Source organism: Lissotriton helveticus, chromosome 1_1 (genome assembly GCF_964261635.1).
Source record: "Lissotriton helveticus chromosome 1_1, aLisHel1.1, whole genome shotgun sequence".
Lineage (NCBI taxonomy): Eukaryota > Metazoa > Chordata > Amphibia > Caudata > Salamandridae > Lissotriton > Lissotriton helveticus.
Window position 1 is genome coordinate 107,813,932 of NC_136057.1, and position 16,020 is coordinate 107,829,951.

General features: G+C 48.6%; 1 protein-coding gene across 1 annotated transcript in view; it reads left to right on the forward strand.

Moving 5' to 3' along the window:
• LOC144759213 (uncharacterized) overlaps window positions 1-16,020 on the forward strand; it is a 163,938-nt gene that overhangs the window by 56,598 nt on the left and 91,320 nt on the right. The window contains exon 6 of the mRNA XM_078646474.1: window positions 11,282-14,096. Coding sequence (XP_078502600.1) covers window positions 12,561-14,096 — 1,536 coding nt within the window. The 5' untranslated portion in view covers window positions 11,282-12,560. The remainder of the gene's footprint in view (window positions 1-11,281; window positions 14,097-16,020) is intronic.

Below are 16,020 nucleotides of genomic sequence, written 5' to 3' on the forward strand. Positions count from 1 at the left end.
ACACAGCACCAGGCAGGGAAGAGAACGTCAAGCATCCAGCGTGGGGTCCGGTCCGCTCAGGCCCAGGGCTCGGCGGCCGGTGACTCCAGCGAGGGGCGAGGCCATAACCCCACAACTCGCCCCTGTACCACTCCAAACACCCCACTGTCCGGGGCGCGCCACAGCCAGGGACCCGATGCAGGGCAGGAGACAGATCACTCCTGCATCTCCCCCGAGACCACCACTCAGGACAGCAGGCCTCCCAAGGCAGAGCCCCTAGTAGTCCGAAGATGGCGGACTGCACCGCCCTCCTCCGCCACACCCGCCGGATGATATCGCTCACCTTAATGCTCCCAGGCCTCGCTTTCTGCCAGATCGATCCCCGGGGGCCTCCACTCCTCCACAGCAGCCAGTAAAGGCAGACCGGCACAGGCCCCGTGGGGGGGCAAGAGAGGCCAGGCCGGGCAGGTACCATCTCGCAGCACGTCGAGTGCCGGCTCCGTCCGGGGCCCAGGTCCTCTCCGCCCGCCAAGAGCCCTCGTCGCCACTATATATATAATAATAATAAATACTCACAGAGGCGGCGCCACGCACCTGCCCTGCAGCACTCCGAGGGCTTCAGAGTTCCACAGCACACTCGGGCCGCTCCCGCAGATCACAAGATGGCGGGTCGCGGTGGCGTAGAGGTCTCCCGTCTTCACTCCTCTGCCCCAGCTGCTCAAGAGAGCCGCCCGCAGGACTCTCTCGCTCCGCACCTCAGGGCTGCGATCGTGAAAGTGCCCGTAGCAGCCAGGCACCCGGACCTCTATCTCGGCCCTCCAGGCACAGCAAAATGGCGGGTCTCCTTCCCCCGATCCGCGTCGGGGATCTACCACCACCGCCCGTCAGCTGCTCACCGGGGCAGGAATATGGCCAGCTGCAGCTACCAAGCAAAGTCTGTCCGCGGGGGCCCTCCAGGAATACGCAGGCAGCGCTCTCCTTCCTGCGCTCTCCTCCCGGTTGTCAGGAGCGATATCGATAACGGCCAGGGGCTCCAAAATGGCGGGTCACCACTCCGAACCTCCGACCGGCGCTGTCAAGGACCTCTCATCCACCGTCCTTCGTTCAGATCACCAGACAGGACCCCGCTCACAAGCCTGCAGCCCCCTCCAAAAGCTCCGGGGGTGAGTTTGAGGCCCCTCAATTCCGCTTTAATAGCTTATGAAGGCTGTCAACAGCGGGAGCTCCGACTAAGCGCGTCTGCTCACATCGCCGTGCAAGCCACGCCCCCAGGGGGTAGAGGTTGGAGCAATCAAAGAAAAAGAGTAGCCGATGATTTCTGCTCTTGGCTTTCTTTTCCGTCTCACTTATTTCCTTTTCCCTGGGTCCCTTTCACCCCTCAGCCTCCTCTCCCGTCCCTCTCTGACTCAGCCCCTTTCCAAAAGCCCCGTAGACCCCCACGCACCTGGAAGAGCCACGTCCCTCCGTGGCCGTGGCGTGGTGACTCCGCGTCCTTCAGTGAGGTCTGGTCTCCATCTGGTTCGGCCTTCCCTCCTCCACCAGGTTCGGGTGTTCTGCTCGCCGACAAGCTGTGATCTCCCCTGGGCTCCGGTTCTCTCTCTCGGAAGGCTGTTAGTCCTTCTCTGTCTTTCCGGTCTTCCCCCGCTGGTTTCTCCGCCTCGCGTTCCCATGCCATGTGTAGCTGGACCAACTACTGACCAACCTGACGCGCTCTCCACCCCGCCTTCTTCAAGCATGTATCCTCTGATGTCCGTCCTCAGCTCTGGTTTAAAGGGGTCGCCTGCCGATTCCCCTCTCTCCACTTCTTGATGACAGCAAAGCGGACAACTGGTAAAAGGGGACTGTGAATATAGGAGGGGAGAAATATATGAAGGGATGGCATGGCACTCCTTATCCTCTATCCCATCGTCTACCACAGGGGCTACCTGACACACCCCACCCCCAGATGTTTCCCGTTCGGGGAAATGAGGGATGCGCGAAAGAAAGTCAGCAACTTGGTAAGCAGAGTATAAAAATGACAATGCTAAAACTGGTGCCCGTCCTGGAATAAAAGAGGACACACCTAAAAATAGCTTATCCTAAAAACCCACCTTCCAAAAACAAGATACCAAACAAAAGGAAAATCTTAGGAGCTTCAGGTGATGTCCCTAGTGTCTGATTACTGGTGTTTGTTTAGGTTTACAGGAGTCCAGAGGTTACATAGCAAACCTTGTGCATGCCGTGTATTTTTCATTCATTATTGTAGTATTTATGTAAGCCACTCATCGCGTGCCGGAAGGTAGATGTATTTGGCTACAGTTGTATATATAGCGCCAGACTAGATCAGGTCTGTGTCTCCTGCTCCACAGCTTGTACCCGAAAAAGTGCATCAATGTCTCCTTCCCTTGGAAGCAAATCCACTTGTATTCCAGATTAAGCATATTTATTCTCATAGAATCACTTTCAAAATCCACTGTTCCGCAAGTAAATTCAAATTCAGTCTGCCCCAATTCATTTTGGGGGTCCTCCCTTCATCAGGGGGCGCACGTGAGGAATCTGTGTTGTATGCTGTGTGCGGAAAATAGTGACATAATAATTAACTTGCAATGCAATCTAATCCTACAGATACATAAATTAATAGTTTACTGCATGTCCTGGTAGAGCCTAACCGCATGTCTGCGTTTGTGTTATACCAGGGTCTTCACCTTTTCGATAGTGAGAGCTACTTCTGATCGAGGAGAATCATCCTGATCTACTGCCTTTATCACGTGGCTTAGCGAGGGGTAGATAAAAGCCAAGCAACTTAATTGCTGCCCTAGAGCACCCAGTCCTGCTGCAGTGAGCACATAGCATTTGTAGCACTGGGTTAGGAAAGGTTTACCTGTAGGGCCCCTAAGCCTTTGTAGCACAGTTAGGTTTACCGGCGGGACCTCAAGCATTTATGGTACTGTTAGGAACGGTGTATCTGTGGGGTCCCCAGGGACCTGTTATTCTTATTGACGAATCACATCTGAGCAGTGAGTGTTTCACTGAGGGTTGTGGCCTCTTTGTCATGCAATACATGGGATGGCATTGTTCCCTCTAAGTGAGTGTAGAAGACAGAAAACTTCTATTATCTGGTGAGTTGCCCTCCTGTTCATTGGCTCCTGTCCAGATCCGGGCCCTGCTTTAACAATTTAAGATTAATGTTCAGTAGTGGCAGTCACAGTATAAGGACTGTGAGCAAGACCTGCTGTAGAGTTCTCTCTGTCCTAGGAATAATGTCTCAATGTAGGAAAGGGCCTGTTTTGGACATGGTTAGCCTTCACTTTTTACCCGGAAAATGATATAGTATTTACTGGAAGTGCACAGGGTCCCTGCCAACCAGGTCCCCTGAGCCCGATCTCCTTCCCTAAAGTGTACCTGTCGTTTCCGCGGTTGTCACCCCATTAGCTCACATATAAGTCCCTAGTAAAAGATACCTCTGGTTCCAAGGGCCTTGTTGTTAAAGAGGGTCTCTAAAGGCTGCAGCACAAATTATACCACCCTAAGGGACCCCTCACCAAGCATATACATACATACATACATACATACTGCCACTGCAGCTGTGTGTCTTGGTGCAGACACAACTGAAGAGTCGACATGGCACACATCCCTGTATGCGATGCCTATAGGGACTGTCTGCGATATCGGTAAGACACCCCTCTTGCAGGCCTTATAGTGCCCGCTGCTTTAGGGATATATCCTGTGAGGGCATATCTGCTTGAGCAGATATGCCCCTGCAATATCCTTGTCGATTCCGGGATATTGCAAGTGACCAGGGAAGCTCTATAGTAAGTATATTGGCTGGACACTTGTCATTACAAGTTCCACAGCTCCATGAAGGTTTCTCTGAAATATGGGATATTTGATACCAAACATCTCAGCATATTAAACCTGCATTGATTGCAGTGTCCGATTGATTAAAAATTGCACACAGAGTGCCCCTTAGAGGGGTCCCCTAAGATCTACCAATCCTTAGTGTGGTCATCGAATGGCCTGAGCCAGCCTGCTACCACCAGACAGTATCCTGTCCTCATGGGGAGAGTGCCTGTGCACTTTGAGGTCGATAACAATGCCTTTCCTGGGTGGAGGTGCTCACACCTCCCCTGGTCAGGAAGAGCCATCTGTGGCAGGGATTTTCAAAGGCCTTGCTGCCTTTGTAATGCGACCCCATCCTCGTCTGTTAGAGGGAGCAAGCGATCTTCCTCTCCTCACCCCCTTTTAGGTGCAAGGACAGGTGGGAAACCTTAGATAGAGCAGGAGGTGCGGCCCCCGCCCCCTCTGACAACCAGTATAGGTGCAGTTCTGTCACTCCAGTCACCCCAATGCGTATATGCTCTGTCGTAAGCGTCTTATCCTTCCACAGGATGAGTCAGTCTTGTCTGGGTCTCTTTCCTGTTTCCCGGCACTTGAATGGCACGCCTGAACACTCGAGAGAGAGAGCAGTGACCCACCAGCAGGCTTTTGTGGAGTGCTTTTGTCCTGGATGTAGGGCTGCATACAGTAGGGCACCCACTCTGTCTTTTCTTTGCCTTTGCCTGAAGATCAGCAGTCCCAAGGTAGCAGTCACACCTGGCCTGTCGGTAAGTGCAGCCTGGAGGCCCGACCGTCAGCCCGACCGACAGCAATTGAGCCGACACTGTGGCCGGCTGGACCACAGGCGTAAGCTCAGACAGGGTGTTCGACACTGGAGTAGTTGTAGTCCCTCATGGGCCTCTGACACAGAGTAGTCAGAAATTAAGCAGCTAAAAGCCCAACACAGGCTCTTCAGGAAGCCAGTAGATTCAGACCCTGTTGTGTTAGGAATTTGGCAAATGCAACCTTGAACGGGCCGTCGGCAGCAGACAATCGTCCAACTGGGCCTCAACAATCACGTTGTCGTAGAGTTTTATTTTCTGCCTTTAACTGTTGGGAGAGTCTTGGCATCCCTCAGACTAGCTGGTCCTGCTGGATGGCTTTCCAGCCCGCCCTACAGATAACGAGGATGTGTCGGACCTTGCTTCTTCCAGGACAGCGTTGTCCTCCTGCTGGATAGTCAAACTCCCTTCTCTTTCTTACCAGACAGGCAGGCTTCTAGGCAGACTTCTAGGCTCTTCAGGACAGGTACACAGCTTCTCCATTAAGTAATTCAGCCTGCAGGTGATGTCCCCTAAATTTAGATAGACTGTCAGGCTGACACCGTCCCTGGTGGCACCGCAGGCACCTGAGTACTTTGTAGAGCACATTATTCCTTGGTAACAGAGGACTTTGAACTGGGGTATACAACAACTGGGGTATACAAGAGGGATATATGGTCCCACTTGTATACACAACTGGCAGGCAGGAGATGCTGTTTACTCTGTCGCACTTTCACATTGCATTTATGCTACGCACACCAACACCCTAAACACGCCCTTGATGTTAGCGCAAAGTCTGGGCACAGGTATAGAAATGGAGCATTACACGGGTGTGTCAGTAGAAAGCCACTCCACTGACCATGATGCAAAGATCGCATCAGGCTATTGATCCTTACAACAGGGTGCATTGCCACCACCGCTCTAGCTGTTAAACCCATGACAGTCCTCTGCCTTAAATAAGGGCACACTTGATGTGACCCTCCAGGTCACAGGACCAGTCCAAAACCTCTCATAGTCCCTTGTTAGAAGTTTGACAGAACTAGGGTGGCAGACAAATTTCATGTAATTCTTTGTGGTAGATTTATTTTTATTTATTTATTTATTTATTTATTTTAAAGTACAACAGATTTTATTGAATGTTACACATGTACCACAGCTGCGTGCCTACCACCCGGGGGCCGGCAGCGTATATCAAAAGGAACAATCTTCAATGAAACACAGCCCATTAGCTGACATCCCGGGGGCACGGCGGCGATTTAGGAAAGGACACCTCAAGTGGTCGCTGTACATGATAGAAAAAGATGACATAGCATTTCCAGTTGAACTTTGGTTTTTTCGGGTAACCAACAAGGTAAAAACAAAAGAACAGCACAGGCATGTAGACAATCCAACAGCAGAGCAAGCAGCATGCGGTTTCTCAGATACCAAAAAACCTCTTCCTAGAAACTGTTCAACACAGCAAGTGCAGCAGAGCAGACATAAAGAAAGGGGAAGCGTTCAGCGTGCGCGGGCTAGTCTCACATCCACGCAACTCTCTCGCTTCAAAGAGCTTCCTACGCGCATGATTCAGCCTCCAGAAAGGTATCGGGGTCAGCCGCAGGAGCCACCTCCACTGAGCCCTCCCGCTCATCATCAGTAGCCACAGCAGTCTCAACAGGCACTTCATTATGGACCGCACCCTCCAGTACTGCCGCCCAAAAGTTCTTAGGTCTATTCTTGGGAGTGATCAGGTCACTATACAGCTCAGTCTGGGTGCAGCAATAAACCAGTTCTCTCTTCCATACTCGCACCGTAGGCAGGGGGCCTCTCATCCAGGCCCTGGCAATGCAACGCTTGGCCATAAGAAGTGCCATATCCACAATACGTCGCTGGGAGGAGCGCAAGGGTTTGGAGTAGCCCAGGAGAGCCAGTAAGGGTTCCGGGGTTAGTGTCAAGTTAACCATCTTATTAATCTCAGCAAAGTCCAATTGCCAAAAAGAAAAAACCGCGAGGCATGACCATGCAACATGGAGGAAATCTGCCAGAGGGGCCCTGCACCTCTCGCACTCCGGGGATTCACGGAGCCCATATCTATGAAGCCTCTCCGGCGTATAGTATGTCCTGTTAAGGAATTTAAAATGTGTGAGCCTATGGCGACCATTAAGAGAGATTTTGTGGACACTGGCGCAGCGGTAAACCAGATCACTTTCCTCCTTGCTTGAGCAGCGCTTCTCAGTCGCGTGCACTTCCGGGTCCGCAAAGGATCATGACTCCCCATGATCCTTTTACCGCTGTGCCCGTCCTGTGAAAATACCGCCGGCGGGGCCACAGAAACAAGCTCTTCAATCAGCCTGAACCTCTGGTTAAGAATATTGAGAGCCAGGCAGCACATACAGAAATTAGGACATTAAGACCCACTCATAAATTGTAGTTTGATGACGCGGACAACAACATCTTCCTCGACACTCTAAAGAGCGAGAGATTATGGTCCTGATGAGAACTCACAATTTATGCGAGTTCGAAACGCGTAGACTGCCATAAAGCCTAAAAACTAAAAACGATAGGATTTAAACAATAGATTTGTGTTCAGCTTAAGAATTGGTTATAGGCTTTGACTGTGAATATTTTGATTCCGGCACTCATTTAATCATTGATGTGTTTTTGTTTTGTTTGTAATTTTTTGTGATTTGTTGTATTTGGTATGATTGATGGTTGACTGATGGTTCGAATGATGAAACTTTTTTGGATTGTATTATTGTAAATAGGAATGTCTTTTTTGAAATAGGAATGTGATTTCTGTTGTGTACATAAGGTTTTTAAAAAAAACAAATGTAAAATTTGATAAAATAAAAAGATCAAAGAGCTTTAAAATAATAAGAAGCAAATTAAAATTAAAATTGGAATTCAATCCAGTGAAACATAGCGTTTTTTTCATATGTTTTGACTAAACAATGTCAAGATAATTTGGTAGCCACACGTGCACTTTTTCTGTTCATTACAATCTTGTGGCAAGCTGTGCCGTTGGGAGCCCAGACCCAGTGGTGGTTTTTTGGTCACCTGATCGAAGGCACAGCTCCTCCAGGTCTCGGATTTTCCACTCCAAGAGGTCAAGGCGGCCCCTGATCGACTTTAACACGCCTCCGTGCTTAGAGATAGTAACTCCCCTAGCATAAAGTTTAAACGCTTCCCAAACCGACTGGAACGAATCAACAGAGCCCACATTGGTCTCGAAAAAAATCTCCAGCGCTGTAAAGAGTTCCTCCTTGAAGAGGGGATCGAGCAGGGAATAAGAGGGAAAACGCCAGGAAAAAGGCGGTATTGGTCATACTGGCATCGAGCAGGAGAGCAGTAAAGGCGAATGATCCGAGTAGGTCTGCGGGATGATCTCGCAGGATCGTACGTCCCGCAGGTAAGCAGATGAAACAAACCAGTAGTCTATCCTCATGTGAATATTATGAGGGGCTGAGCAGTGTGTGAACGCTCCCTGCAATGGGTACCTATGGCGCCAGACATCAAGCAGATCGAGATTAGTTAATTGTGTAGTCAGTGTGCGTGCAGAGGCCGAAGGCAGCCGGGACAGCCCATCCGACCTGTCCCGCGCCGGACGGAGAGTCAGATTAAAATCACCTCCCCAAAATACAATCCTGTCTGCAAGCGCATATACCTTCTGAGCCAGTGTCGTGTAAAAGTCAGGAAGATCAAAATTGGGACCATATGTGTTCACTATACAGATGTCAAGACCTTTGCCACAACAGGTCGTAATCGTGAATCGTCCCTCGCTATCAGTGGCCACAGGCGTCCAAGCGAGGGACTTCCCCTGTCGATTGACGCGCAATTTTGCCAGATACAGCATCGCATATTCTGCACCCAGTTCCTGTAGCTGGCATTTCATAGGGGCAAATTGCTTCCGGGCCTCCTGGACCCGAGCCGTGAAGTCAGGATAGATGGACAAGGTAGAGCCATCATACTGCAAAGGCTGTTTCTCTCTAGCCAGTTTAAGTGCGACATCCCGATCCCGATAGTTCAATAGCTTGGCTATAATGGGACGCAGGGGAGCACCTGGCTTCGGTCGTAGCCCCAAGGAGCGGTGCGCCCTTTCCACCACAAACATGTGGGAGAATGCGTCATCTCCCAGTAGTTTCTTCAGCAGGTTTTCCATAAAGAGCTCCATGTTGCCCGTAGAAGTGCTCTCCGGAAGGCCCGTAACGTGCAGATTACAGCGTCGTGAACGGGCTTCCAATTCCTCAGTTTTATCCAGGAGCGACCGCATAGCCCTGCCAATCTGTCTATTGTCTGACTCCAGCGTGGTGTGGGCTTCCTCAACCTCAGTAAGGCGGCGTTCCGACATATCCAGTCTCTCCGCATGCTTATCCAGCCTCTCAGCCATGCGGTCCATACAATAGGTCAGGGCATCCAATTTCATGCCAATAGCAGTCATGCCGCCCTGAAGATTCTTTTCCATGGCTAGGAGTATCTCTGTAAAGTCCTCTTGTTGCGACCCCTCCAGCACGTCCCCATCAGTCGCGCTGCCACTCCTAGCACCATCCGTCGTCTTCGAGGTTTTCTGCGTGAAGGAGAGCTTCGGCTGAGTTCTATCCTGTCGCCCCATGTTGCAGGCAGAAGTCTCCAAGCCCCAAGCGTAGATCCGCGGTCAATGCACACTTCAGCAGCAAAGATCCGGTCGAGTGAATTCTAATGTCCCGCAGGGGGGGAGAGACGGTGCAGCAAGAGAGAGAGGAGCACCCGCAGCTCCCTATGGAAGAAGCAGTGGTGCATAGGGGGGAGGCAACTCAGCAGGAGAGACTGAAGGTCCCGCAGGCTCCACGCGCCCAACAAGTCGCCAGGGAGCAGCGGACACCAGCAAATGGAAAATAGCTGGACACAGCGCCTGGGCCACCAAATATAGTCAATCGATCCCCAGGGACACCCAGTCCCCCCTCCAGTACCGACGCACAGATCCAATGGCCGGGGGGTAGGAAAGTTCACCAAGGGGGGGGGCAGAAACAGCTCACAAGAGCGCGGGCCAGGAGCACTGCAGGTTCCCCAATATAGTCGTCCCAGAAGGGCACTCCCCGCCGCAAACAATAGGGATCCCCTGGAGGGGTAAAGTTATGGCCGCAGGCACTCAGTCCACAGCAAGGCACCAATGGGGGGAGCGCGGGAGGAACCAGACATTAGCACTCACGGCAGTCCCCAGGCGGCAGTCCACACAGCGCTGCTCCTCTCAAGTGTCTCCGCCGTGGTCAGTCGTCTCCCAGCACAACCGGGTCCCGCGGGCTGCTGCAGCTCAGCACGGCAGTATCGTCCCGGCAATTCAGTTATTTCGCACTCGAGGGAGGGGGGGAAAGCGGGGGGGAAGGGAGGGAGAATGACGCCCCCACACACCAAACACGCACCCCCGCTCACCGCCGAGCCTGCAGGACTCGTCTCGCTCCTCAGCGCGGGGTCGCGCAGATCTCCACACAGGCGGGCATGGTTCCAGCAGCGGCTACAGCTGAAAATCGAGGCCGCGGCTTCAAAGGCCCGCCATGCGCCTCCTCACCGGCTGGCAGGTCTCTGTCCCCCAGGTTACGAGCCCCGTTTTCGCCGCCAGAATTGAGGCCGTAGCAATCGCGCTCACATCAGGGCTGTGTATCGCCTCACGGTGAGCTCCAAACGAGCAGGATAGATGCAGGATGGTGGTTCCGAGCAGAGGAGCTCCGGACTCAGGCAGCCATCTCGGTTGCCGCCTAGCTCCGCCCCCCTTTTGTGGTAGATTTAGCCCAGTAATGTGCAATTACCAGTTTGATGCCATTGACTGGGGAGTTGCCACAAGGAACAGATTCTTCTGCCTGTTAAAACGCATGCCATTCATTATTTCATAATGTTTTTGGGCTTTTATTTACCACTTGATTTAAGCAGGTGGTAGATATAAGCATGTGGGTGGTTGGGGTCGATGGGTGAAGCAGGGGAGAGAAGGGTAAAGAAATGCCTAACAAAGGGAAGAATTGTGTGTTTCCCCCAGTTTGTAAAAAAACAGCATAAGTCTTGGCTGTTTCTGCTGCATCCAGAGTCTTGTGCGTCTTTTCAGTCTAATTTTCCTGTCTGGAAAAAAATGGTGTCCTGTTTTTCTGCACCCGGTACATCCAGGTGCAGAAAAACCTAACAACTGATAATCAGGTGGAATAAAATGAGCACTTGAAAGTACTCCTTAATTTCATTGCCCTTGATTCATACTTTGGACCATAGTTGAGGGATTGGTCTAGGCATAGTCCTCGCAGCACACAATAGATTTGTGTGCGGCAGAGACCAGAACTCAAAAGTCAGGATACCAGATACAAGTAGGTGGTAACTCAGGGCAGGGGAAAATGCCTGTTGTCCATGGAGGGGAAATTCCCGTTCCAGAAAATCTACATTAAAAATTTATTAATAGTATCCTTTTTTAAATATCTGTTTGGTGCCAGTGCATGTGACTTTAATTTCTGCCTTTGGGATTCTATGTTACAAGTCCATAGGGTGCATGTATCCTTTGTGAGCTTAATAAAATGTTGAAAATTCTATAAATCCTCACTCCTACATCCAAGCACTCTCATGCTACCATTCTACACTCTGCTCTGTCTGAAAAACAGCTCAACATTTTCAAAATTCTGCAACTCTGCATTGATTTGGCTTGTAAATTATATTTTGGGAAATTTTCATGTATTAACTATTTCATTTTAATACTATAGGTGATTGAAATTACTGACGAAGAAAGCAAGATTTAGCACCAGGCAACTGAAGTCAGTGCCATAAGAAGGATTATTTTGAAAAACTGAAGGACATCCAGCCTTCTACGTTTAAACAATTTCCAAAATCTAGGTGTGGCGAGGTAGTGGGAGCTGAGGAAAGTACTATAATGGAAGTGAAGTCTCTAATTTAGCATTTCATTAACCCAGAGCAAAGCCATATCTGTGCACAGAATAGCGTTCATCTAAAACATCATGTAATTCCAGAGAGGAAGCACACACTGCGTAAAAGAAAGATATAACAAAAGGTTTCTTCTGCAGACCATCAAAGAGAAGACGCTGAAAGAAGACTCCGAAGCTGCACGCTAACAACCAAAAGATTGGAAAATCACCTTTGTTCAACAACCGTTTTTAACCACTTCCGCAAGTTTGAGACTATCTGCCTCTGGATATTACACCTCGACCCACTCTGCTCACTCTGGCGAAAACCTTAAAAATTCACCACTTTATTGTGTTCATGACCATCTCAGATTGTTTCCTTTTTATTGTGTACTGTTCTGTAATTCTATGTAAATCGCCTCAACTTTATCTGTCGTGCAGGAGTGATATGTAAAAACTGATTAAATGAGCACCGTTGCGCTATAGCTAATGTAAATAAATCCTCGTCTTTAGAACTACAAACTTTAACCTTACACCAAACATAGAAAGGGTAAAAGGAACTGATGTTCTGCGACTGGTGAGCCACAACAGTACTGTGCTTGTTCTTATTCCCTCAGTTACTGACATTAGGCCAGTGCAAAAAGGCAATTCACATGTTTAATCATTAAATATCAGACTAACACCCTTTCACTGCATTGCAAAGAACCTATACAAATAGATTTGAGAAAAACTTCAGTCACAAAATAAGTTGCTGCCGGTGAGGCTATAACCAAAAGACTATTATCTGCTTAAAACATTTCGACAGATGTTACAGGGCTGCTTCCAGACATATTTTGCTCAATTCAAGTGTTAAGAAGATTACACACAATTTCTTTTAGAGATAAATGCTGAACATTATCTAAACAAGCCCGACCCTAAAATCGGGTTCACTCTTACCGTGGCATATAAGCAAGAGGCAACTAAATGTAACTCTAGGAATACACTTTATAAAAACACGGGCTGTGAGAACAAACTGAGTGTTCAAACCCGCCTCAATCAAAGCAAAATAACCCAAGTTGCGCAAAAAAGTTACCTGTGCCAAAAAAGATTCAGCCATAAATCTCATCTCACTGAATTTGAGAGAATGCACACTGGAAAAAACCTCTCTCAGGGCTCAGTGTGCCAAAAAAGTTTCAGCCGGAAATCTTATCTCACTAAGCATATGAGAATCCACACTGGGAAAAAACCTTATCAGTGCTCTGAATGCCACAAAAGGTTTAGTATCAAACCAAGTCTATATCGACATGCTTTAACCCACTCTGTGGAAAAACCTTATCAGTGCTCTAAATGCCAGAAATATTTCAGTGACAAAAGACGACTTACTATACATACAAGGACCCACACTGGGGAAAAACCTTATCAGTGCACGGATTGCCAGAAATGTTTCATTGACAAAAACAGTCTCACTCAGCATAGAGGAACCCATACTGGAGAGAAACCTTATCAGTGCACGGATTGCCAGAAATGTTTCATTGACAAAAACAGTCTCACTCATCATATAAGAATCCATACTGGGGAAAAACCTTATCAGTGCTCTGAATGCCCAAAGAATTTCCACGTTAAATCACTTCTAACAACACATATGCGATTCCACACTGGGGAAAAACCTTACCAGTGCTCTGAATGCCACAAAAGGTTTAGTATCAAACCGAGTCTATATCGACATGCTTTAACCCACTCTGTGGAAAAACCTTATCAGTGCTCTGAATGCCAGAAATATTTCAGTGACAAAAGACGACTTACTATACATACAAGGACCCACACTGGGGAAAAACCTTATCAGTGCACGGATTGCCAGAAATGTTTCATTGACAAAAACAGTCTCACTCGGCATAGAAGAACCCACACTGGAGAGAAACCTTATCAGTGCACGGAATGCCAGAAATGTTTCATTGACAAAAACAGTCTCACTCATCATATAAGAATCCATACTGGGGAAAAACCTTATCAGTGCTCTGAATGCCCAAAAGATTTCAGACTTAAATCACTTCTAACTGCACATATGCAATTCCACACTGGGGAAAAACCTTACCAGTGCTCTGAATGCCAGAAATGTTTCCGTGACAAAAGCAAACTGACTAAACATACAAGGACCCACACTGGGGAAAAACCTTATCAGTGCACTGAATGCGAAAAATGTTTCAGTAAAAAATTCAATCTCACTCAGCATATAAGAACCCACACTGGGGAAAAAGCTTATCAGTGCTCTGAATGCCAGAAATGTTTCAGTCAAAAAATCAATCTCACTAAGCATATAAGCACCCACACTGGGGAAAAACCTTATCAGTGCTCTGAATGCCAGAAATGTTTCATTCTAAAAAGCAGTCTCACTCAGCATGTAAGAACCCACACTGGGGAAAAACCTTATCAGTGCTCTGAATGCCACAAATGTTTCAGTGACAAAAGCAGTCTCACTAAGCATATAAGAACCCACACTGGGGAAAAACCTTATCAGTGCTCTGAATGCCAGAAATGTTTCCGTGAAAGAACGGCTCTCGCTAAGCATATAAGCATCCATAGAGAAAAACTTTATCAGTGCTCCGAATGCCAAAGGTGTTTCAGCCAAAAATATCAACTCAATTGTCATGTCAGAATCCACGCTGGAGAAAAAAAATTATCAGTGCTCTAAATGTCAGAAAAGATTCAGAGGTAGAGATGGTTACAAGCGCCATAAGAGACACACCATCAAAATAATTCAGAGCTCCAAGTGCCAGAAAAGCATCAATTTTAAACGCAATCTCAATCTACATGAGCAGACGCACACAGGGGAAAAACATCACCAATGCTCTGAATGCCAGGAATTCCTGTTTGATAGGCACAGCCTCACCAACCATAAGCGACTCCCTACTGATGAAAACCTTATGAGTGCTCTGAATGCCAGAAAAGCTGCAGAGAAAAGCGCTATCTCACCATGAGAAACTCCACACTGGAGAAAATCCTAATGCCATAAAAGCTTGAATCTTAAATGTGAATATAAATGTGTGTATACTTGTAAAGCGCACTGCCGCCCCATCTCAGGCCATCCTGGTGCTGTATACCGCTGTGGAACCCTTCCTGGCTCTCTCTGTGAGATGCCCCCTCCAGGGCACCCCCAAGGTGAAGCCAGGCATCCCAGCTCTGTTGGGCCGTTGTAGAGATATTGCCCAGAGTTGCAGAGTGGGACCCATGATTAGAGTAGGCACCGAGGTGAGAATTATCAGGTCTGAGGAAACTGAGCCCAAGACTCGCCGAGGCGGGAATTGAACCCTGGTCCCGGGCCTGACCTCTGCTTCAGGATCTACCGCTTCTAACCAGTGAGCCACACTTCTAAAGACAGTGTTATTCTTCATGAGAGATCCCACTCTGGGGAAAAACCTTATGAGTGCTTGAAATGCAAGCAACATTTTGGTTACAAATTACTTCTCACTTGTCATGAGCGAACTCACACAGGGGAAAAAAGCCTTATGTGTGTTCTGAATGTCAGATTAGGTTTAGTCTTGAATACAATGTCATTTCACATGAGAGAATTCACACTGGACTAAAGCCTTTTACAGGAGGGGAAAGCCACAAATGTTCTACTCAGAAAGGAGATCTCACTAAACATGAGCAATGCATCCACATGAGGTGAAAAGTAAGGCGTATCTTGAGTTGCAGAAAAACTTCTAACAACCTTACTTTACATGAGAGAGCACATATTGTAGTTGCAATAGTATTCAAGAAAATCTTGCAGGATAACTTAGGCTGCCCGCATGCAACCTCCAAAGAAATTTCAGGCCTAGAATTTGTTTTAACTGCAACAGAATCCACAATTTGAGTTTCTGAAAGTTACAAAACTCTCAAGGTCTTACTTTACACAGGTCTTTTGCACTATCGATACTTGGGAGCATTTTTTTACAAAAATTACCTGCTGTTTTCCTGGTCCCTCCGCCGCCACAGCTCCTTCACACCGCAGCGCAGCCGCAGCGAGGGGGGGGGGACTACTAGTCCCGGGAGTCTTTGCGGCCGGAAACCGCCACCGCACAGTCCGCGCCAGGAGGCGCTTAAAGCTGATGAGAGCCCCCACGTTGCGGGAACGCGCGTGGGCAGTGCCGGAAGAAGCCCGGGACAAGGGTGGGGCCATCTGCGGCCATCCGAGGCCAGAGGAGGCCGGGTCGGGCCAACCCCCTTGGCTTTTAAATAGAAGACTTGGGACCAGCAAGACTAGAGAGCTGAATCACTTATAAGCCATGAAATTGCTCTGGCTGAAAGGAGGCTATCTTTGTATCCATCAAAGTTACAAATATATAATGATGCCGGCTCACTGGCTATTACAGACGCATCACATAAATCTGCGAGCGAGCTGACTACATCCCCTGTGCATATTGTAGAGAGCCCTACGTGGGGACATCCATTAATAAACGATAGAAATCAGTCGGAGTTAGACGCGTCTCCAATTTCTCCGATGGCAACTAGACAACTTGGGGCAAAACAAGGAATGCAGGAAAAAAGGAAACCAAAGTCTTCATTGCAAGGGAAAATAACCTACAATAAAAAGGGAGGTGTGGGAGGGACAAAGACGCGCCCCA